General features: G+C 44.8%; 1 protein-coding gene across 6 annotated transcripts in view; it reads left to right on the forward strand.

Moving 5' to 3' along the window:
• LOC122390364 (broad-complex core protein isoforms 1/2/3/4/5-like) overlaps nt 1-23248 on the forward strand; it is a 145507-nt gene that overhangs the window by 10709 nt on the left and 111550 nt on the right. For all 6 annotated transcript variants that reach the window (XM_043383252.1, XM_043383254.1, XM_043383256.1 and 3 more), the window contains exons 3-4: nt 8603-8797; nt 14376-14676. In XM_043383252.1, coding sequence (XP_043239187.1) covers nt 8603-8797; nt 14376-14676 — 496 coding nt within the window. The remainder of the gene's footprint in view (nt 1-8602; nt 8798-14375; nt 14677-23248) is intronic.

Genomic DNA, 23248 nt, shown 5'->3' on the forward strand with positions numbered 1-23248 from the left:
GGGCGCGGTCAAGGTGGGGTGGTGGGTCCGTGGTGTCATTCGCAACAAGCACTGCTTAGTGGGGCACCCGGGCCCATAGCCACCCATTCATCCATTCGAACAAAATTTCTATAAAAAAATGCGATGTCATCATAAAAGGCCAAAACAAAGAGGGCAACATAATGACAAGTGACTAGCTTCAAAATGGGTTTTTGTTGATGACAGAATGGTACTTTTTGGTTCTGCTTACCTTATAATTAGCACATTTTCCAGAAGCATGAACTGCATTACATGTTAGGGTAGCCTGGGGCAAGACGCCCCAGATAATTTATTTTGCTACATAACTTTTGTCCCACATCACCTGGAAGGCCAAATTTGTGCTCAGTGCGTGCTTTGGACATTTTGCTTTAATTTCCACTCCTCAAATTCATTCACTTATGATCGGACTCCTAGCTAGGAAGTGATTTGTGAAGCAACTGCAAATGGGGCATTTTGCCCCAACCCCAGGGCAAAACGCCCCACGGCCTGGGGCAAGAAGCCCCATACTCTAGATTAAAGATTAAACATGCTAGTTGACTTAAATCTTATATGAGAGGTCTGTTAGACCTTGGGAAGCACGGCACTGAAGTTAGCTCCTTCCATCCTATCAGTTGTTCAGCTATGACACTTTTGTATGAGCAGGTTTTTCACCCGCCTCATAAGGCCAAATAATAAATTATTGCAATGGAAATGTTAACAAAATACCTCCTTTGCCATCCAGTTGCTGAGAAAAGTACATATAAATGCATAGAAACTTACTGTTAGCCAGCTACCGAACATTAGGAAGTGGGTAGTTCGAACAACACATGAGGTAAAACGCCCCATGGGGCGTTTTGCCCCGCGACCTACTGGGGCGTTTTACCCCATCACATATTTCGGTCAGAGAACAACGCCTTGCACTCCAGCAAGGCATAATTTAACACGAACCAACCCGGCATTATAAGTGTTAGATAAAGTTGTTCAAAATACATAAAAGTCGTTAACCTGATGTGGACCATAAAAGAACGCCATGATGCATAAGCTGACAACAAAACATAAAAATCACTCCAAAAACACATTTTTGGCTATATCTCCCTAAAGAGTCATCACAATTTCTTTCCAGTCTGCTCATATAATGATCATATAGTGCACGTTTTATAGAAGAGATGATGTTTCTCCAGAACCTTGCCAGTTCCGAGAAACATCGGTGAGGCGTTTTACCTCGGCGGGGCGACTTGCCCCGGTCTACCCTATTGGCTAAAAAGGCCATTAGTGGTGAATGAACCTGACTTGTTTTGTGACAGAATATGCAAAACATTTCAATAGATAAATTGAATGGCCTTTCACACCCCAATTGTGGGCATTTAATGACCATTTCTTCGAATAATATAGGTGTCCCTTAACCCGCGCCGGGCCGGGGGGTGTTTGAACCCCCCCTTGTGGTTTTTCGCAGATAGCTCAAAAACGGCGGCGCGGAGCGCCGCCGTTTTTGGCACACCTGTTCGTGCATCTATTCCGCACATGTTGTGAAAATTTCAGACCCAGGTCGCCTTAGGTCAGGTCACCAGGTCACGCCAAGTGACCTCACCTCAGAAAAAATAAGAATACTCGTCATAGCTACACCGACTGAACGATTGCCTTGACACTTTCAGCGATTGATAAGAGCAACATCATCTATAAAATGTATATCTCGGAATTTCGATGTCGGTGACCTAAGGTCAGGTCAATTTTGCGGCCTCACCATTATAAGTCAATGGGAGGAAATTGAAAAGCGTCTGTTTTGCACGAACGCTATTCTAGACACTCTCAAACATCGAGATGTAGGTAAAATTGACACACTGAACAGGAAAATGGCAACTGTGACCCCTTGTAATGTCCCCGTGGTCATCTCAGGTCACGAACAGAATCTAGCAGTTTTTCGCTAATAACTTCTGATAGAGGCGTGCTAGAGCGCTGAAAATGCCTTAGGTGTGTTCGGCTCGACGTTGCGGATCGACTGATATGCAACATGACCTTTTCCGGTCAGGTCATGACCTTGACCTGAGGTCAAATTTTCTAGTTGACCTTTTAAGGTCAAATTATAGTTCATTCGACGCGTCTCGGCGAGAGAAACACGATGCTGGCAAAAGTAATGTCATGGCTCTTTTGAGTCAAAAGTTATTGCCGAAAAAACACTTTTCGTAAAAACGGCTATTTTTGGAGTTTTTGACCTCTGGAGGCTAAACCGTTGACCTGAGGTCAAATCTGAGACCATTACTCAGAAAGGTCTGTAAAAGGGCTATCGAATGCGCTTTTTCGCGGCGCTGCAGCTCTATCGGTTCCCGAGATAGCCGTTGGCAGTTTCCAAAATGTTGAAATAGTCAACCTTTTACCTTTGGTGACCTCTGGTGACCTGACCTTTGACCTGACCCAAAAAATGACTGAGTGTTTTCTTCCTTATTTTGGACGTTCTTTCGATTGCCGCTTACCGCGTGTCGCTACGTGGCCCAGGAGCCGAGTTAGAAGGGGGGGGGGGGGGGGGTTCAGACACCCCCCCGGCCCGGCGCGGAATCTCAGAGCACCGGCCCGGCGCGGGACTTACACCCTACTTTGGGGTGCTAAGGGACAGTGATGAAAAATAAAAAAAAAATAATGTGCAGGTATATATTTTTAAAACTTAAATGTAGCATGCATGTAAAGCATCAAATTCCACATAAAATGTATTGGTCCGATCGCAAGAAACGGGCCACCGCACACCCCCAGTCACACCGCGCGAGAGCCCACTCGCTCCTTCGGTCCCCTCCCTGTCGTCCCGCCTCTGCCAGTGAGGCCCGGTACAGCCCGGACCAGGTACAGTCTCTGACATAGGCGCCGGGGACGGGATACCACGACCCCGGTATCACACCACATACAATGCTTACAATTTGATGCTACTATCTCCAACCACCCTTCTTGAGTTACCGTAAACGGGGGTGACTTTGCCTCGCCGGGTGACTTTGCCATGCTTCTCGAAAAATGTTTTAGGGAGATCTCCCATGATACTTTACGAGGAATGTAGTAATGTTTTATGCACAAATGAAAGGTAGTTGATGGGCCTCCCAATATAACTAGCACTGATAGGTAAGTTACCACTAAATACCTAACTGGGCTCCATTTTATTGGAGTCATTGAAATGGTCAAATTTGAAGAGTTCCAAACTTTTTATTATCTAACCATGTCTTAGACCACCTGCGATGCTGAAGCTTGGTATGGTTGATCATGACAAGGCTTTTAAGTTAGTATATCCAACAAAACTGACATTTGTCACTTCATTTAGCTTAAATTTTTGGTGGCGATTTTTCCAAGTGAATAGCAGGCCACATGGGGTGACTTTGCCACCATGTTATTTATGCAAAAGTTGAATACTTTCCGATGCAATTCAAAATAATTTTTTAATGTAGCATCATTTTGACCTCCAAACTGGTTTTTAAAAAAGTGAGAGTTTATACGTTTAAAATTAACACCGGAATGCACAGTGGGAGTATAGAAAGGCAAAAATTACCAAACTCAAAAAATGGACGAAGCTGGGCCCAACTTTTCAGCACAGTCATGATCATCTACAACTCCTGAGTTTGCCAATAAGACTAGCTGAAGAAATCGGTATCATTTTATAGATCAAAACGCTGATAATAAGGGTGCCGGTAAGTTGCCGCAAGAACGTCTTCTTTCTGTTCCTCTCAATGCCGCTGGAGGCATGTGGCACGGTCCTAGAGTACCGATACAATCATATTTTTGCTTATTTATCTATTCTGAACCATTTTTCAGTTTCTATTTACTATCAATGTCAATAATTTTCAACAAATATAATGTATTATAAAAGTAATGTATCTCTCCTTTTTTTGTACATCATTTAAGAGCAAAAAACTTTGAATTGCTGCATTTTTTCCCTATTAAACAATTAAAGATGGTTGCCCTCCCCCATACAATGGAACAAAAATGCTTAAAAATTATTTGCAAGCGTTAAAAAACATTTTTTTGACATAGTGGCAAAGTCACCCCTTTTTCAGTTTAACTTTGCCACGACTCATTTTCTTACAAAATTTATATTTTTAGGCAAGATATAAATACGATAATAGCAAAACCAAAAGAGCTAATCTTCATCCGTGTTTTGAACATAGAGTCATCCCAACAAGTTAAGAAGTGTAAAGAATACAAGCGTCTAAAGTTGAAAACATGGCAAAGTCACCCCCGTTTACGGTATATAACAAAACACCTGAAACCTGTCCCTTAACACCCCGTTTTTACGGTAGTGTAAATTCGCCATTCGTTGCATATTTTAGGTTCCAAAGGATGTCTGGACCAGCTATTTTTCATGCTTTTTCCCATTTGAAGCTTAGATCACCATTATTCCACCACCGCGTTTGCCGCTCTAACCCGCTCTAACCCTCGCCGTGAGGGCCTTTTCCATAACACGGACGGCGAGGGGGGGGGGGGTTGGTGGTGGTACGACCCCCCTGGCGATTGGCTCCTATGGCACTTAGAAACACCAAATTTGCAGGGTATGTGGGCCCATAGGAGATCGCGCCCCCGTGAAAATTTGATGACTCTAAGCCATTATTTGGGGGGGGGGGGCATAAGTGCAAAAATTTTGCTTAATAATACATGTTTATTTCATACCATAAGTGGTACATATAGTCCATACACTAAAACAAACACACACAGACACACCACCAAACAACCAATGCACAAACCAGGTGCTCTTTCCTCAGAGAGATGCACCATGGTCATAAGACACGGTTGCGTCGTTCCATAACGAATCTTTCTATGTGTGCAACAAAAACATTGAATAGATCTGGCGACGAAGTGGCATATACGTTGAGATTCAGCAAGTCGTACTTATGGCGATGTTTTGTATGCATACGGGCAGACAAGCCGTTGCTCCCGATGGAACTGGCTAGCAAGGCCACAATCAGTGTGTTGGAGGTCTGTGAGAGTCGAAGCCAAAAGACTAACTGGCGATAGGTGATTTGCATTGGGCAGGTCAGCATGTGAAGATCGTGACACAGATCATGATTCTTACTCCACCGAGGGACTTTGACAAGCTTCTTGAGACAACTGTGGTATGCTATACACAACTCTCGAAACGTTCGCTGGTCACGATACACATTCCAGAGCTCACATCCATACAGGTTGGTGCAACTGCAGTACGATTTGAAGAGCTTCGTCAGTACACTTTTGTCGGCAAAGCCAATAGCTGCTGATAGCATGTTTACATTGGTATAAAGCGCTCTCTTAACACGGCGCATGTCATCGATGTCGCGCAGATCATCACGAATTACATGACCCAGGTACTTAAAAGACGTCACCCATCTTAACTGCTGGCCAGAAAGTAGCAACGAAGGAGGTCTGGAATTAACCAGATGAGTGGCCGAGTACGGTTTTCGAGGGAGAAATTGCATACACACAGATTTAAGGGGGTTAAATTCAACGTCGAGAAGATGAGCTTGCCTATTGCACTCATTTACAATTGTCTGCAACGCTTCCCTCGTGGGGGCCAGAAGCACAATGTCATCAGCGTATGCCAAAATGTTCGTTGCACATGCACCTACGCGACAACCAACACTCATTTCTCGCACTTTACACAGAATGGCGTCAACGTACACACTAAATAACAACGGAGAGAGGATGCCCCCCTGCCTAACGCCATTGCCAGCATGAAATTTTTCGGAGATAAGACCGTCCCATTTAACACCCAATGTCTGCATCCTGTACCAGTCAGTACAGCAACAGTTTGAGGTATTGTGAAGGCACGCCACGGTCGGTCAAAATACCAAACAGCTTTGAGTACGAAACACGGTCAAAAGCTTTTCTCGCATCCAGGAAACATGCATACACTCATGCATCAACATGCATCATGTCAAAGTTTTTTTTTCACGTATAACTTTTTACCCGGTAAAGATAGAGCGAAAATAAAAGCACCAGTGAACTCAGCACGTGCGTGCGCTTCAAATGGTGTACTTTGTTACCAATTTAAGTAAACTTAAAATTTTCTTAAAAATTAACCTGCGAGTTGCTGGGGGGGGGGGGGGCGTTAAACGCCCCACTTTTTTTCGCCGCGCTATAGTATAAAAACGGCGCGCCGCAGAAAATTTGGCTACCTGTAGGCAATTCATTGAAGTATATTGTGACAAAGTTTCCAAAAAATCGGTCGGAATTTTTTTTAGATATCGAGGTTTTAGTGACGTCATGATTTCTGAGTTGACGACCAAAAACAGCATATGTTAAAAAAATCATATAAAATCACAGAATAGACATACAGACATGCCGTAAACGCCATTAGACTTTCAATACCATGAACAATCAAATGGCCATCTTCAATTTTTGATGATCGTTCCACATTGTCCAAAATCTTGAACTCAATCTTGGCAATTTCTCGTGACTACTTCACGACCATGATACATGCATTTCTTAAGTTGAACTTTTTGAACCAAACACGTACACACATGATAAAATGAATGTGACCAGCGTGTTCTACACCCAAAATTACCCATAAAACATGTGTCACAGGCTGCTGCCAATATCAGTTTTGATTTTCGGGGATATGTGCCTACCCGGTTGACCTGACCTTGACCCTGACCTATGCTTGACTGACCCCTACATGGATCTGACACTCTTGTAGGCCTTATATGAAGGATTGTGCACCGTTTTGACAGAGTTTATGACGACGGGCGCCCATTGCGAAGTCCCGAAGTCCGGAAGTTCATGCTACTGAAAGCCCGATTTCAGGTGTTTGACCTGACCTTGACCCGACCTGTGACCTCAAAATTCAACTTTAAAGTACTCATCTGAAGCGTCTCGTCGCGTTCTTTCGTTTGCCGCCTCGTGCGCTTCGCTGCGCCTATTGGTTCTCGAGTTATCGGCTGGGGGCGTTTAACGCCCCCCCCCCCCCAGCAAACGGCGGGTGGCGAAATACCTCAGCAACTGCCGGGTTAAGTGAATGTCAAGTAACTAATTAAGTTTAAGTTAATCAAAATGCATCATATCGCATATCATTCGAATCGCCTGATCACAAGGAAGACAATGACGCCATTTGTGAAGCTGTAGCTTCATTGTGTGCCAAGTTATTAGCAAAAGCGTAGTTTGACCTTTGTTGATCTAAGTTGATCCGACCTTAGCGTTCTTGCATCTTGCAAACACCACCCAGATGTAAATCAAGGTAGTACAATACAAACACGTTAAAATACATAGAGCACACATCTCTAATCTTTACACATTCGGGAAAATTTCCTCAAAAATTGTCATGACCTCTAGATGACCTCAGGTAGGGGAGAGTGGGGTAATTTGGCCGCTTTTTTTAGAAAACGATGCAACTAAAAATCGACAACACATTTCTGCATTTTCTCAACGCTGACAGGTGTGGCATACATTTTGCTTTCGTGGACAGTAAACTTGAAATGATAGAGTAACTACTTATATTGAAATTGTGACGTATTACAAAGGTCTGCAAAGCGGCCAAATTGCCCCACTAGCAGGGTTATTTGGCCGGGGGTGTGGGGCAATTTGGCCGGTGTTAGTTTGAGGCCATGATTTTTGTTATAGGCGAGTCAGCTTCACATTCAGCAATGACGCGTGTCCTACGACGCATTTGAAGCATTTTGGAGGTTGACTCAGCCGTCACAGGGGTCGAAAATAGTCAAAATAGCGGCTCTAGATGCGATGACAGTTTTTTTACGAATAGCTTTTGAAGTAATCAAGCTAGGCCAAAACTAAAAGTACCATCGTAATTCTCTCGTCATTCCGCATCGAAACATGTATGTGTTGACCTCTAGAGGTCAAGGTCAAAGGTTTGCTTCAGGTCACGTTACCTCAGGTCGCTTGACCTCAAGGTTGCGTGAGTTCAAGGTCATCATGTATATCATTCGATGCGCCTTGACGAGCTGAACACAATGAGACCATTTGCGCGGCTGTATCTTTTTTCTGTAAGTATTTATTAGCAAAAAAGCGTTAGGTAAACTTTGATGACGTCACATGCCCTTACAGCTGTCCAATAGGAAATATGGCATCAAGGTAGTCAAAGTTGGTCATGAATTATGTCCTTTATGGTATAATTGACCATGACAACTCGGCCGTCCCAGCATAGTGACTCTGAGCGCACCGGCCAAGTTGCCCCGCTAGTCCCGGCCAAATAACCCCACATTGCCATTCTGATTTTTTTTTGTCTATAAAGTCGTCATGGCTGTACAGAACTAGATGAAATTGCTCTTGGAATCGCTGAACACGCTCAAGAATGGCGCTATAATGTTGGAATTCGTTTACAGCCCAAATACTACATGTTATACAAATTTTTAAGCGGAAGTGAAAGTTACCATTTTCTAACGAAATTCACGTTTTATTAATTTTGAATAAAACTAAGAGGGGGAAAGTTTTGACATTTGTTCTTGAGTTAGTTCTGCCGATGACAAATGAATAGAGACTAAAGTTATTTCATTCACTTTTATCAGCTTTCGTACAGGTGGGGGCGGCCAATTTACACCACCGGCCAAATTACCCCACTCTCCCCTATACATGTGACTGAAACGTTTCGCGCGTCTCGGCGGATTGTGCATAGGTCGGTGCCTCTGACCGGCGGTGACGGCGCCCCCGGCAGGCCATCCCGCCGCAGCAGCACCCCGTCATCGTGCTGCCCACCGTCGACTATGACGTCATGCAGGCGATCCTCGAGTTCATCTATCAGGGCCAGGTGAACGTGCGCCAGTCGCAGCTGGGCGCCTTCCTGCAGGTGGCCGAGACGTTCTCCATCCAGGGACTGGCAGACGACGAGACCAAAAGGAACGCCGCAAAGGTCAGCGAAAATCAGCGCGGCTGTCGCAGACGCGGGCTGTCTGAGCAGCAGCGGCGTGAGCCGTCTGTCAGCTCAGCAGCAACGAATAGCACACTCACAGCTCAGCATATTTCGGGGAGTCTCAATTTAGCTCTAAATTGGTATACATGGCCTCTTTGATGCGCTGATTCCGAAAATGTACCTCTTTGGGGTGGTATTTTGCACCGTTAACGACTTAACGGCCAAACAACATTTTAACGGGAAATGGTGGGGTCTTTCGTTTGGCTGAAATTGGTATACAGGGCATACAGGGTGTCTCAAAAGTTCGTTGACAGGTACCAGCCATGCTTTTTTGTCAATAATTCAGAATCAACAATAAATTAACAGTCGAAATTTTGCATGGGCATTGGTAACAACCTTCCTCAAGCAGTCTCATTGTTTTCAAACGCATTCGACCCTTCATGAGCCCACAAAAAGGGTTCATCTCTGACCATGGGTCAAGCATGAAAATGGAGGTCGCAAAATCGGGTCGGCTGAGAAACTCTCTGTTTCAGGAGTAATGGGAATGGTTAAGTCGGAAATGACACATGGCAAAGTGTCGGCGAGGATGAGTACAACATGATGATCATCTAATAAAAACGGTGGCTAACATTTTTGAAGGACAAAACCATGCGAGACTAACAGCGTTTTGAACGACCCTCGTACGGCAGCAGACTCGTGCTCCGGAAAGCAGCTGAAAATGAAAGCATAACTATTGAAAACTGACAAGAAGCTCACAGACAGAGGTTACCCAGTTTCAAAAATTGCAGGTCATCGTAAAATAAAGACAAAGTATCATTTGAAATTGTTAATAATATCTATAACGCTAAAATTTTGGGGAAAATAACACGAAAATCATCAATACCAAGGACAACTGACCCTCCAAAAGTGTCAATTAATGTAAAGTTTTATCTTACGAAGTTTCAAGAGGCAGATCTGGAGCGAATAGCTTTCTTTTAGACACAAAATCCCGACAAAACCACACGATGGACAGGTTTTGGCCGTTTACAAAGCAGAACCTCTCCTGAGGAAAACACTCCGCAACCCAGCGAAGGTCTTGGCATGGGGAATGACGAGCGTTTGGGATTTGCAAAATTTGCACAATGTGTCTAAGAAACAGATGGCCGACACATTCTTCTACGATATGCTGCGAAAAATGTTCCCCTGGCACTTCCCATTTGTTCAGGAATGGGGTTGTTTTGAAAAGGAAAATGGTGTTTGGGAGGTCGGCGCCAGTCATTCATGAAGGAGTTAGCGCCAGAGAAGACCTACAAAATACTCACGGATGGTGTCGATGCAAGCTGTCGGCTTTCAGGGAGAAGCGGATGTTGCCGGGGAGCTCGTCAAACCTAAATCCGACGCAGAAACTGCAGGGGATTCCCTTACAAGAGCTTGAAAGCTGGTAACCTTTTATCAGCCTCCGGCAGCTGACGGAGCGACGAAAATTGGTATGGGCAAATATTTTTGGAGATACAGCAAAGGGTTTGATTTCCAACCTCCCGAATCAGTTGTCAAAGCATGCATATTTGTCTAGTGTGCACACAGTCACCAAAACCTTAGATTTTTGGCCGGTTCTTATATGCTTTATGGGCATGGGAAATGTGTCAACGAACTTTTGAGACACCCTGTATTCGATGCGCTAATGCTGAAAATATGCCTCTTTAGGGTGGTATTTTGCACCGTTAACGAGTTAACCCGCGCATGACTGGGGTATTTTCCATAACGCGAGTGAGTGAGGGGGGGGGCTCTCCAGAGCCCCCTCCTATCTCCGAGACTACGAGGCCGATCGTCAAAATTCAAACGGCGTCTGATAGCCCTGGAAAAACTGCGGAGTGAAACCCATTTTCATTGACCTCGAGGTCACCGATGACGTCACAGTTCAGGCCAAAGTAAAAATTATCAGCATTTTTGCTTGTTCACAATTTAGGCTCTGACCGCCGGCTGACAAGTCCGATCAGGCTCAGTTTTGGTTTACGCACTCCTTGATATATGCCTTAGATACACTGAGGGTACAGAACATTTACTTCCAAATTTTCAGGTCAAGGCCAGGTCATCCTAGGTCACGAAAATTGTATATCATGTATCGGTCACGTGACGCATGTTTTATGGCCCATTTTACTCGTAGATTTCGAAAACAATGTCGTCTGTGTCATTTGAAGTCATTTTCAGCTGATTTTGCTGGAGGTCAGGTTACTTTCAGGTCAGAAAGGGTCAAATTTTGAAAATGAAATTTTTCAACAAAAAGGTGCCTATCAGATGCAGTTTGAGCTCAGGAACACGATGGTGCCAGTTATATTGCTGTATGATGTTAAAAACGTCATGAAAAATGGTTTTGAAAAAATATATAATTGTAAAATTTTGACAATAATGCAAATAACTTGGCTATTTTTGAAGATATTGGGCTGAAACTTGCTAGAGTAGTTTATCTGTGTGTGTTCTATCACATACAGGGTGTCCAGAAAAAACGGATACTATTATTTTTTGCTGTAATTTCGAAAATGAATACCTTACATTTTAAAATGTCACATGCTTGTATTCGCAAAAATATGGCAAAACAGACAGCAGGTGCCACATGGCATGTTAACTCTTTGGTTAGTCACGGCAGCTCCTCAAAGCAGATACTCAATGAGAGCGGCCTTACGGCGGATCAGCTCCAGCACTAGCACGGTCTGCAGGTGACTGTTGGTCATGTTGGCCATCTCGGCGGGCAGGCAGACAACTTTCCAACGACGAATTACAGTGCTCATGAGTTTTGCCAAATCTTGCTCTATAAGCACATGAAGTTGGAACGAAATCGGCACGTGCGTTAATGAATGCGACTTAATTTCCGTAGTATCTTTTTTTTCTGGACACCCTGTATATTCCGGTTTTTGCTACATAACAAACTTTTTGAAATATCAAGTTTTTTTTCTGTAATATTTTTGAAAATTCTCAAAATTTCGAAAAGTTTCGAAAAAAAGTTTGCCGTAATTCAATATTTTGCATCAAAATCGGCCGACTTGATGTCACTCTGACGTCATTTTCGGCAAAAGTATGGTAGCTAGATAGTTGAAATTGTAACACAAGGTGCCAAATTGATGCCGCTGAAGGTACCGCAAGTTTCGTGTTGATCTGTCAAACGGTTTAGAAGATATTGCCGAAAAACGGGAGGGGTAGGCGGCTCTATAGAACCCCCCTCCCCCCCACTCATGCGCGGGTTAACGGCCAAATAACAGTTTAACGGAAAAAAGCGGCGTCTTTCGATTTGGCTAAAATTGGTACACAGGGTCTTTGATGCGCTGATTCCGAAAATGTACCTCTTTTGGGTAGTATTTTGCACCGTTAACGAGTTAACGTGAAATAACATTTTTTTTACGGGAAACGGGGCCCATTGATTTAGCTGAAAATTGGTGTACACGACCTCCTCGATGTGCTGATTCCGAAAATGTATCTATGGCAGACTGGTTTTTTATTCACCTTTTTTTGGATCGATTCAATCATTGATTCATTTGAAATTTTTTCCAATTCAATCACCGTTCGATTCCTTCCAAAAATTTGGTGAATCGATTCCTTTCGATTCAAAGAATCAAAAAACCAAAAAGGATCGATTCACGTTTGATTCAGCCAAAAAGTTATCGAACGATTCTTTTTTTGATTCGATTAAAAAAAAATTGACCCAAAATTTTGGCCATTATTTTTACACAATGCATTTTTACATATGAAGAGCTTTGAAAAAAGTATAAATTAGTGTAGTTCTAGTCTATGTGATGCAAAAAATGTAAAAGAAATTTTTACAAATGAATAATGACAATTTAAAAAAAAAAATGCCACCCACATTTCCATTGTTTCAACAGCTTTGGCAGACTCTTCAATCCTTCTGCCACACCCTCAGCTACAGCTACGCTACAGAGTATTGTTCCTAAAATTATACAAATGCTTTTCAAATAAACAGAAGAACTTTGTACAAGCTTAGAAAAGGCACCTGACCTCAGACCTGAGGCTGAGGCAGTAGTGAAAATGCTTAGAAATTAGATAATATATTGTGTCTTATCTTACATCTTGTTTTCATAGTACAACAATCTCGTACCTACCTAGCAAGCTAGTGATCGCCAAATCTTCAAGTGAGGTGACGATCAAGGTACTGAAATCCGTTATTTGTTATTGTTATTGTTAGGGGTCCTCTATTTGCAAAAGAAATCTGTCTAACTTTTTTGAGAAGCCCGGTATTTTTGTCCCCCTCCCTCGTATTTCCGAAACTACTATACGGATCCCTAAAATTCAAACGGTGTTCGATAGCCCTGTCAAATTTGTCGAGTCCAATTTCATTGACCTCGGGGTCACAGGTCCGGTCAAAGATAAAATGTTTCGCCGTTCACGGGTCTTCTAGGAATGCGCTATAACATCGAGTAAAACGCATTTTGTCGAAAATCAGCGATAGGACGTAAGTTGTAAGTTGCGTAGTAGGTACATGTTTTGCTATTGGAGGTCACTGATAATACCAGGTCAGGTCACAGGTCAGGTCACCAAGAGTCAGCACGTGAACCCAACTTTACTAGGGTTGTACGATGTATGTTTTATGGCCAATTTTTAATTTCCAGATCAATGGTGCTGGTTATAAGACCATCAGGTACGGTTTAGGTCACTTTGTGGTGGAGGTCAGGTCAATGTCAGGTCCAAAAAGGTCAGATTTCAATGTTGATAGTTTTGCATAAAATGGGTATTGATTCGATGCAGCTCGTCACGGCGAGTCTAATGGTGGTCTTTGTTTTGCGCTATGTGGTCTAGAATTGCTAAAAATTGAGTTTTTAAATTTGACATCAATTTTGAACAGTTTTATTCCGCTATAACTTGGCCAAAAAAGATGTATCGATCTCAAATTTAGCATGTGGATAGAAGGCGGTAGGGACAATCACATAGATTCCGGTTTTCTCGAAATAAAAAAATACTGTTGGATTTTTTGCCTATTATATTAAAAAAAAAATTGCTTTTTGTTTTTTTGGGGTCAAAATCCAAACATTTCAAAAATTCGAGACAGTAGCTTTGCAGCCCTGTTAATTCTACACTTTTTATGTCAAAAATATTTTTTTCTTTCTCTAAAGCTGTAGGCCTGACAGCTTTTCCCGCGAAACCTTTTTTTTGTCGAAACGTCACTCCGACGTCATTAGTGGCCAACCTATCATAGCCTTTGGAAACATTTTTGGTCATTATGTGTAAAAGCTATTCCCGGGAGGGTACTGAAAGTTTCGTGACGATCGGCGCAGCGGTTCTGGAGATATATCGAAAAAAAACTAAGGGGGGGGGGAATGCCCCCCGCCCACCGCCTGGAAGGTTAACGGATAAAATTTAAACAGAATCTGTGATGTTTTACAATTGCACCATACCATTGGGGATTTGACTGGCTATGTAGGATGGGATGTGCGGGCTAATCAGGGCTGCGAGGCTGGCTAGTGGTCAGGTGATATTCCTGTATTGTGGGCGCATGTCCATTGAGAACAGGACACACGAGACTGGGGCTGCTGAGCTGTCCTGTGACTGTGCCGCTCTGTGTGAGATGGTGACCTGGCCTGGGACGTGTCGTCAGACGCCGGCCCGCTCGAGGCCGGCCGACTCGGAGCCGCCGGCCCCCAAGCGGCGGCGCGCCGAGCCGGTGCCGGCCCGCTCCCAGTCGCCGCCGGCCGCCGACGCCGCGGCCGTGGCGGTCTCGCCGTCGGCCGAACGGCGCCCCGAGCCGGCCGCCCAGCCGGCCGACAAGACGGTCAACATCAGCGTCAGCATCAAGGCCGAGGGCATGTCGGACACGATGGTGGGCGAGCTGCTGGAACACTCGCAGTCGGCGCCGATGCTCGACCCGGACATGGAGCCGGGCGGCTCGGACGTGGTCGGTGAGTGCCAGCACAGAGATCTTATATAGAGAGATGCCCTCATAGACCCGGGAACACAGGGGGTGGGGATAGTGGGGGCGTTTGGTTCCCCCCAACTTGAGAGCCGAGGGGTGCCGCTCCCACAACATTAAGCGACCGACGGGGGTCTGCGCCAACTTAGAACCGACGGGGGGGGGGGGGGCGGATGACCGCCCCCCCCTGAGATCTCGAGAACGAAGCAAGATAGCGACAAGCGGTAAACGGCATGGGATGTGCACGGATAAGGTCTACAATTTTTACTAAGGTCATTTTCAGGTCAGGTCGAAGATGACGTCACAGGGGTCAAAAAAGTAAAGTGGCGGCGCTAGATATGGAGAGTTTTTCTCGAATAATTTTCGAACTAGTCAAGATAGGAACAAACTAAGGGCATCATCGTGATCCTCTCGTCAATCCGCATCGAATGATTATATATATATATATACTTTCACTAGGGAGTTTGCAAACTCACTGACCGGTCAGGGAGTTTGAGAAATTCCAGAGCGGTTGGGACAAATAAAAACAAGTGTGCAGCATGTGGGTGGCATACGTGCCGTCCGTGATGTTAAAACAAAGGCGGCTAGTTGTACGGCCTATTAAACAGTCGCACGCTGACAAAAAGCTTACAGATCATATGTACATTGTACACCATACTTTTGATCTTAAACTGTTCAGTGATCTAGCCCAAACATGTAACGCCGCTTTATTTAGTTATACATTTATTTAGTTCACGGGCCAATTGTGCACACAAGTGTGGCTATTCCAGAGTCAGGCTCAGCTCAACAAAGTAGAAACAGCTCAGTTGGTCATTTATGCTAAAGCATATAAGGCATACGCGTGCAACACTTGTGTGGAACCGGAACGGATCTATAATTGGGACGTGAACTAAATAAGTGTATGACTAAATGAAGCGGCGGTACATGTTTGGGCTAGATCACTGAACAGTTTAAAATCTTAAAGGTAGTGTGCCAGCTTTCCTGGACCGTATGGAGTTAATGGCCCAGATAAGGAGAACCGGATTTTTAGAACTTATCCATACCTTCAAAACTCATGGAAACGTCTTAAATTCTTCAAATTTTGAGTACCTCAGTGCGAAATTCGCCCCGACGGGTTGTCGGTCGTACCCCAACCACATTTCACACCACTATGAACAATAAATGCACACACTGAAATCGCTATTACCGATAGGCTCATCCAATCAAGTTTCGATAAACCCGTTCATCATCATCTCCTGCGGTTTCGAACACGCCTGTTAGGTGGTGCGGTAGACCGCGCCCAAAGCCAGGGCCCCGGTAACGTGAGGTAGCCGAGTCGGGGCAGCGTGCGCTGACCCAAGCCGGGGCCGCGCGTCCTCCCGGTGTCATGTGATAGCCCGGGGCTGCCCGGGGATGCGGTAGACCGCGCCCAAAGCCGCGGCCCCGGCTTGGGTCAGCGCACGCTGCCCCGACTCGGCTACCTCACGTTACCGGGGCCCTGGCTTTGGGCGCGGTCTACCGCAGGTGGCTTCTGCTCATACTTGTGGTGCGGTGGTGGTGCGTCGGGCCGCGCGCTCTGACTTCGGCCAAGAAAAATGCGTCAGCTGATCATTGTCATTTCTGCCACTTTCATGTGGTGAGGTGGGGTCATAACTTTAGAGACGGCTGTTTCATATCAATTATTTTACATAAAATCATCATTCAAACCATAAATTAATGTTCGACAGCCAAATTAAAGAAACAATACCAATACAGGCTTACAGTTTAAATTCGACATTGTGTTGTCTACGATTAGACAGCTGATAACTCATTCCCGTACGTCGTAACTCTATAATGACCTTTGCTTATTGTCACATGTGCGCCGCATTCGCGATTGTTGCCGACGCCTGTTTGCAGGTCAGCCCACTATAGTTGTTATCAGACATGTACTTGGATCCGGAAAAATGGATCTGAGATCCGATCCCATGGATCCCGATCCGAGATCCATTCAGATCATAGATCCAACCCCTCAATTTTGTCGAGAGATCTACTGGGATCATAGATCTGACCCTTCAATTTTGTCGCTAGATCCACTCGGATCATAGATCTGGCTCCCCAATTTTGTCGTGAGATCCATTGGGATCATAGCTCATAGGTGCTCAAAATGTTAACTTTCTTTCATAAGAAGTTATGAATACCAAGGTATGGTTAGAAACAAACAATCTTATACAAAGGCCATATTAGTAAAGGCATCCAGTTACATTATACAGAATACAAAATAAAGGAGGCTCATGACGGTCACAACTTGAGAGAATTGAGTGACATGAAGATTGTTCACATACCAACAGAAAAGTTTGCATTAACAATTAACATTTACCTCTAAGTAATGACTAATGAACAATACATTACTAGGTACCTACCACATCACAATTCATGTTAGAATCTACATAATGATATTGATAAGACAATCTTGCATTAGACAACCATGAGGCTTTCCAGTTTCCAGCTAACACAATTGATTGATAAACAATAAAAGATTATACTGACATGTGGCTTGGTTAGGTAAAGGTAGTTCAATCTATTGAAAGAAATATTTGATAAAATAAACTGAGATATAAACAAAAGTATAAAAATATTCAACAGCCTGCGGAAGCGATGGGAAGCAAAATATCAATTGTAATGGCCTTGGATATTTACCGTAAAATGATTATTCAGTATCTAAATAGAACTCGTGACGTCATTTCAAATAACAAATGAGCTAAGCGTTCTACCTTCGAGTATAATGAAAATAAATGAAAAATCAAACTGGAAATTCAAAAGTCTGGAGTTTTGCAAAAGAATGTTCATTTTTTTCTGCTTCACATAATTTTACGATACGATTGTTTGTGAATATCATCTTTGTAGCGTTGAATTTATTGACGTAAACGTAAGCTGAAACGGTATTACATGGCCCTGAGCCGGGTGTGCGCCTTGCATCTTTATTTTATTCACTTTTCAAAAGAATCACAATATCTTACGTCATTAGTTTGAAGGGCCTATTACGGGGAATCTTTTGGAATCATTACGGTTTTAGTCAAATTAAGATTTTTCATTCGTCAAACGATAATGACGTAATAAAACAATATTACCAAAACGTGAGCTGTGAATTTCGTTTGTCTTTTTTTGGGAGGCTCTCTCATAACGAAAGGACAGCATGGCACCACACGTGGCACGATGCCAAAAGTAGGTAATCTGAAGAAGTTGATGCCATTTTTGAACTTGTAATCTTATTAGGAAAGTATTAGAGGTTGGTTGCTATTCTTACTAAATCGAAATTGTGTTGCACATACTAATAGCTCATACGAACATTCTGGATTGGGATTTCATACCTGGCAGAAGTGGATTGCTGGATTATTTTTAACAAAACTGACCCATTTGGCTTCCAGGTTTGATTTCCTAGCATCTGTCCATAGGCGGCGGAACAGGGGGGATGGCACCAGGGTACAGTGCCCCCCATAGATTTTGGCATTTTAACATTGGCCCTACTGGCGTTGCATGTAAAGAATGGGACCAAAATGAAAATCTGCAGTGCCCCGCTGCCACTGCATCTGTCTGTACTGTTTGTTCATTGAATTAAAGTGGCTGTAGCTTGTTGATAAGATTGTCATCAGTGCTGTCATGAAAAAGTTACAATTGGTCACAAAAAGTAGCAATGTGCATGTTCTTGGTTTATTTTAAATGTAGTACAAATGTTGTTGATTTAAATTCAAATTTAATGATGATACCTAATGGCTAATGATTACAACTGGTCTTAACCATGTCCACAAGTGACAATTTTCAATTGTATTGCACTGTAAGGTGTACAATTATGTAGGATAAGGGTTTCATTGGCTACATGTTGTCGTGAGATCCATACAGATCATAGGTCCTCCACAAATTTTTGCCCGCTGGATCCACAGAGATCATAGATCCGACCCCTAAATTTTGTCGAGAGATCCATTCAGATCATAGATCCAACCCCTGAATTTTGTCGAGAGATCCACTCGGATCATGGATCCAACCCCTCTATTTTGTCGAGAGATCCACTGAGATCATAGATCCAGCTCTCGGATCCATGCACATGTCTGGTTGTTATACATATCGAAGAACCGATAAACTTTTAGGCGAAAAAAGCACTATTTCGGGCCCATTTTTGATTTTTTTTTGCGATATTAGGTAAAAACAGAAGCTTCTTATCCTAGGAAAAATAAAATGGGAAATCATTGGAAGGTGGCACACTACCTTTAAGCAGGCATTTATGGACTATGGTGTGCATATGATCTGCAGGCTTTTTGTCAGCGTGTGACTGTTAAATAGGCCGTACAACTATAGCCGCCTTTGTTTTAACATCACGGACGGCACGTATGACACCCACATGCTGCACACTTGTTTTTATTCGTCCCAATCGCTCTGGAATTTCTCAAACTCCCTGACCGGTCAGTGAGTTTGCAAACTCCCTAGTGAATTTGCAAACTCACTGGTGGGTCAGGGAGTTTGCAAACTCCCTAGGGAGTTTGCAAACTCACGGATTTCTCAAACTCCCTGTAACATATATATATATATATATATATATATATATATATATATATATATATATATATATATATATATATATATATATATATATATTCAGGGTTACTTTTAAAGGGGGGGAAAGAGGGAATTTCCCCCTTTCGAAAATTCCGCTCCCCCTTTCAAATTGTGTCATAATGTCTAGGGAGGGAAGGGGGAATTTCCCCCTTTCAAAATTATTTTTGAGCCCATTTTAAATTAATTCGCTATTCAGATTCTCTAGTCATCGTTATTCAGATTCTAGTCATCTTAACGTTGCTGGCGCTAAGATATTATCAATAATTGTGGGCAGTGGCAACCCCCGGGCGGAACTTAAAATATCCGGAACTCCAGATTTGACCCGATACCTACCGATCGGATGGTCGGTGGGACCGTCTCTTGTCTTGTCTTTTCGCACTCACTCAGGGGCGGATCCAGCAAAACCCCAAGGGGAGGGTCATGATTCGAAGTGGATTGAGCTCAACGGATTTCGGCCACTTAATTTTGGTGGTGCCCTAATTTCATTTTTTTGGACCTGAGGTTTCCCTGCTAGGCCGCAGGTGCCCCTGGCAGGTTCGTGGTGCCGCTGGAAGAAACATGGTGCCCCTGATAAGCCTGAAGTGTCCCTGACAGGCCCGTGGTGCCTCTGACAGGCCCGTGGTGCCCCTGACAGGCCCAATGTGCCCATGCGAGGCCGGTAGTGCCCCTGCGAGGCAGGTAGTGCCCCTGGCAGGTCTGTGATGCTCCTGTCATGCCTGTGGGGCTCTTGCGAGGCCGATGGTGTTCCTGACAGGACTGTGGTGCCCCTGACAAGCCTGAAATGCCCCTGACAGAACCGTGGTTCCACTGACAGGCCCAAAGTACCCCTGTGAGGCCGGTAGTGCCCCTGGCAGGCCTCTGGTACCCCTGGCAGGTCTGTGGTGCCCCTGGAAGACCCGTGGTGCTCTTGCTAGGCCGATGGTGCTCCTGACAGGGCTGTGGTGCCCCTGCCTGACAAGCCTGCGGGCCCCTGACAGGCCCGGGTGCCCCTGCTAGGCCTGCAGTGCCTCTGGCGGGCCTGTGGTGCCGCTGCTAGGCCGCTGGTGCCCCTGGGCCCAGACAGGACTGTGGTGCCCTGACAAGTTTGAAGTGCCCCCGACAGGCCCGTGGTGCCCCTGACAGGCCCAAGGTGCCCCTGCGAGGCTGGTGGTGCTCCTGGCAGGTCAGTGGTGCCCCTGTTAGACCTGTGGTGCTCTTGCTAGGCCGATGGTGCTCCTGACAGGCCTGTGGTGCCCCTGGCAGGCCTTTGGTGCCCCCGGACCCCAAGGGGGGGGTCATGACCCATTTGACCCCCCCCTGGATCCGCCACTGCACTCACTGGCATATCGGCACAGGCGTCGGCGTAGAAACCGGCGGGGAAAGGGGGTCATGACCTCCCCGAATTTTATTCCCCCTCTCGACTTTTCCTGTAAAAGTAACCCTGTATATATTATATGTTTAAATTAAAGAAGATATACTGCCAAACTGTACCAACATATATATATATATACATATATATATATATATATATATATATATATATATATATATATATATATATATATATATATATATATATATATATTAATATATATATATTAGGGTGGTCCTTATTTCCATACAAAATTTTAGTTTGTATTTTTTCGCGCTTGCGCCCCCTCAAATGATGCCATTCATCTAGAAACGTGGAAAAAGAGCAAAAAGAGCGAAATCGGCGGATGTTTTTTGGTTGCTCAATGCATATTAACCCTCGTATGTGTAGGGGGTCGGATGAACCCCCCATGGGTTTTCGCGAATAACTCACGGAAAAAGCGGCCGATCGCAACAAAACTTTCAGTACCCCCGAGTTGATCAATTTTGTACCTACTCTGAAAATTTCATGACCCTGACCCAAATGACCTTTGACTTGTGACCAATTTCTCGAGACCATGTTTGGCCGGAGTCGCGATTCAGCGTATGTCAGCTCTCATTATCCGCGCGTTTCTAGTCTTTTTGCGATTATAAACGTCCAAACATGTGAAATGATGTTCGTCCCATGCATTACGGTGGGTGTCAAGGTCACCTGAAAGTCAGGTCAGGTCATTGACCTATGATGACCTCGTGTCACTTTTCCAAGTTATACATGTTTCTAGGGCAGTTTTTCGGGCTGATTTCGAATTCAGCATCCATTTGAACATTTACGAAGTAGTTTTAGTGCCTTCGTAACATGTTACGACGCCATCAGTGGTAGTTAACACCTACTATGGGTGACCGGTAGGACGCCTAATGGTTGACCTGACCTGACCTGACCTGACCTGACCCGACCTGGTCTAAATGCATGAAGACATCATATGTGATCAAAACTAGCATGAAATTCGTGATCAGCACCCCAAAAAACATAACAGCTTCACTGTACGAAGCTCTTGCAGGTCCCGATTTTCCTGACCATTGGGTCATTGACCTGACCTGGAAGGTCAACCAATGACCTAGGACCTTAAAATTGGATATCATCGGCCTCCTCTCGACACGGGCAAAACGCTCGTTTTTTTCCGCAAAGCTCTAGCGCGATCTGGAGCCAAACGGCAGAGGAGTCCAACCGACCCCCCCCCCCCCCACACACACACGTTAGACGTTAGACGTTAGCGGAAAGTTGCGGCGTGATGACCGTGGTTCGACCACGCTTCCAGGATGACAGAGTGGCTGTACCCATGCTGGGGCCAGGTCTCACGGCTCCGCGAAGTGGGGACGACGCGGAGCTACTCGAGGTTAAGCTCTCCAGATCCACTTGGTCGGCTGCCGCCCGCGCCTCCTCCGACGCCTTGCTCCTCCTCCTCTCTTCGGCGTCATCCCTCCTCCTCTTCCTCTTTTCTTGGGAATGGAGCTCCATGCCTGCCTCTGTCATTCTATCCCGTCTCCCTGGCTCACGTTGGGCGAGAAGGAAGGCGCTATCTTTCGGGATGGTTATCAAGGACATTGTGTCACCGTGGGCGATATCAAAGATGTTTTCCAGACGTTTCTTGAATGCGTCCTCGTTGCCTGTTTGGTTGGCGGAAGTCCTGTTCTTGTTCTTTTTTAGGCGTTTCCACTCGTCGAAGAGAGTTTCCACCTTCTTGAACGCTCTCCCCTTGTGCTGGGTGGGAATCCTAGCCCTGGCCCAGAATTCCTCTACCTTCTCTAACGTCCGGTTGGCCGCTTCCCGGACCGTTTCCTTGAGGATTTGGTGGCGGTGGAGGAAGTAGGCTGAGATTGCCCGCGGGATGGGAGCTTGCATAGGCGGTGGAGCGGGGCGGGGGAGGGGGCACCGGAGCAACGTGCACCCTTAATTTTGCCATTTTAAAATTAGCCCTATGGGCGTTGCATGGAAAGAATGGGACCAAAAGTCGGCAGTGCCCCCCCCACCCCCACCCCCTAATTGAAGGTGTTCCGCCGCTACTGGGACCTTGGAGCCAAGGAGTTTATCACTGGGGGACACCATGTACCCAGAAGTTTGCGTCGTAGACATCGTTACACCTGAGGAAGAGGGAACGAACATTGATCGATGAAACGGACATTGAGCGAACATTGACGAACGAACGAGCATTGAGCTACCAGTAAATAATGAAGTAGGGATCTGAAATTTTGACAGACATGTTTTTTCGTTAAACGGCACCGATTGAAGGGGCGCAAGGTATCCAAATACGATTTTCGAAAATAAGGACCACCCTAATATATATCTTGCTTTTGTTAGCTTCTTGCGTGTTTGTTCGATATGTCGAAGTAGAAGTTTTTGATCTTGAGGTAAGTCAAATATGAGATCCCCAAAGTTCATGTATTCATTAATAGCTAGCGACGTTTCGGCTTTTCCAAAACCATTTTCAAGCTTAATTATGTTTAGCACGACATGAGCGATCACAAATGTTGATAAATGAAGCAAAACATGTTTCATGGTACACGATTTCAAACAAAGAGACATTTTGTGACAGTTATTTTTGGTTTTTCACACTTGTTAAAACGAGGTTCTTAGCGAGTAGAATCCTCATTGCGGAGAAGCAATGTAC

Source organism: Amphibalanus amphitrite, unplaced genomic scaffold, assembly GCF_019059575.1.
Source record: "Amphibalanus amphitrite isolate SeventyFive unplaced genomic scaffold, NRLGWU_Aamphi_draft 000393F_arrow, whole genome shotgun sequence".
NCBI lineage: Eukaryota > Metazoa > Arthropoda > Thecostraca > Balanomorpha > Balanidae > Amphibalanus > Amphibalanus amphitrite.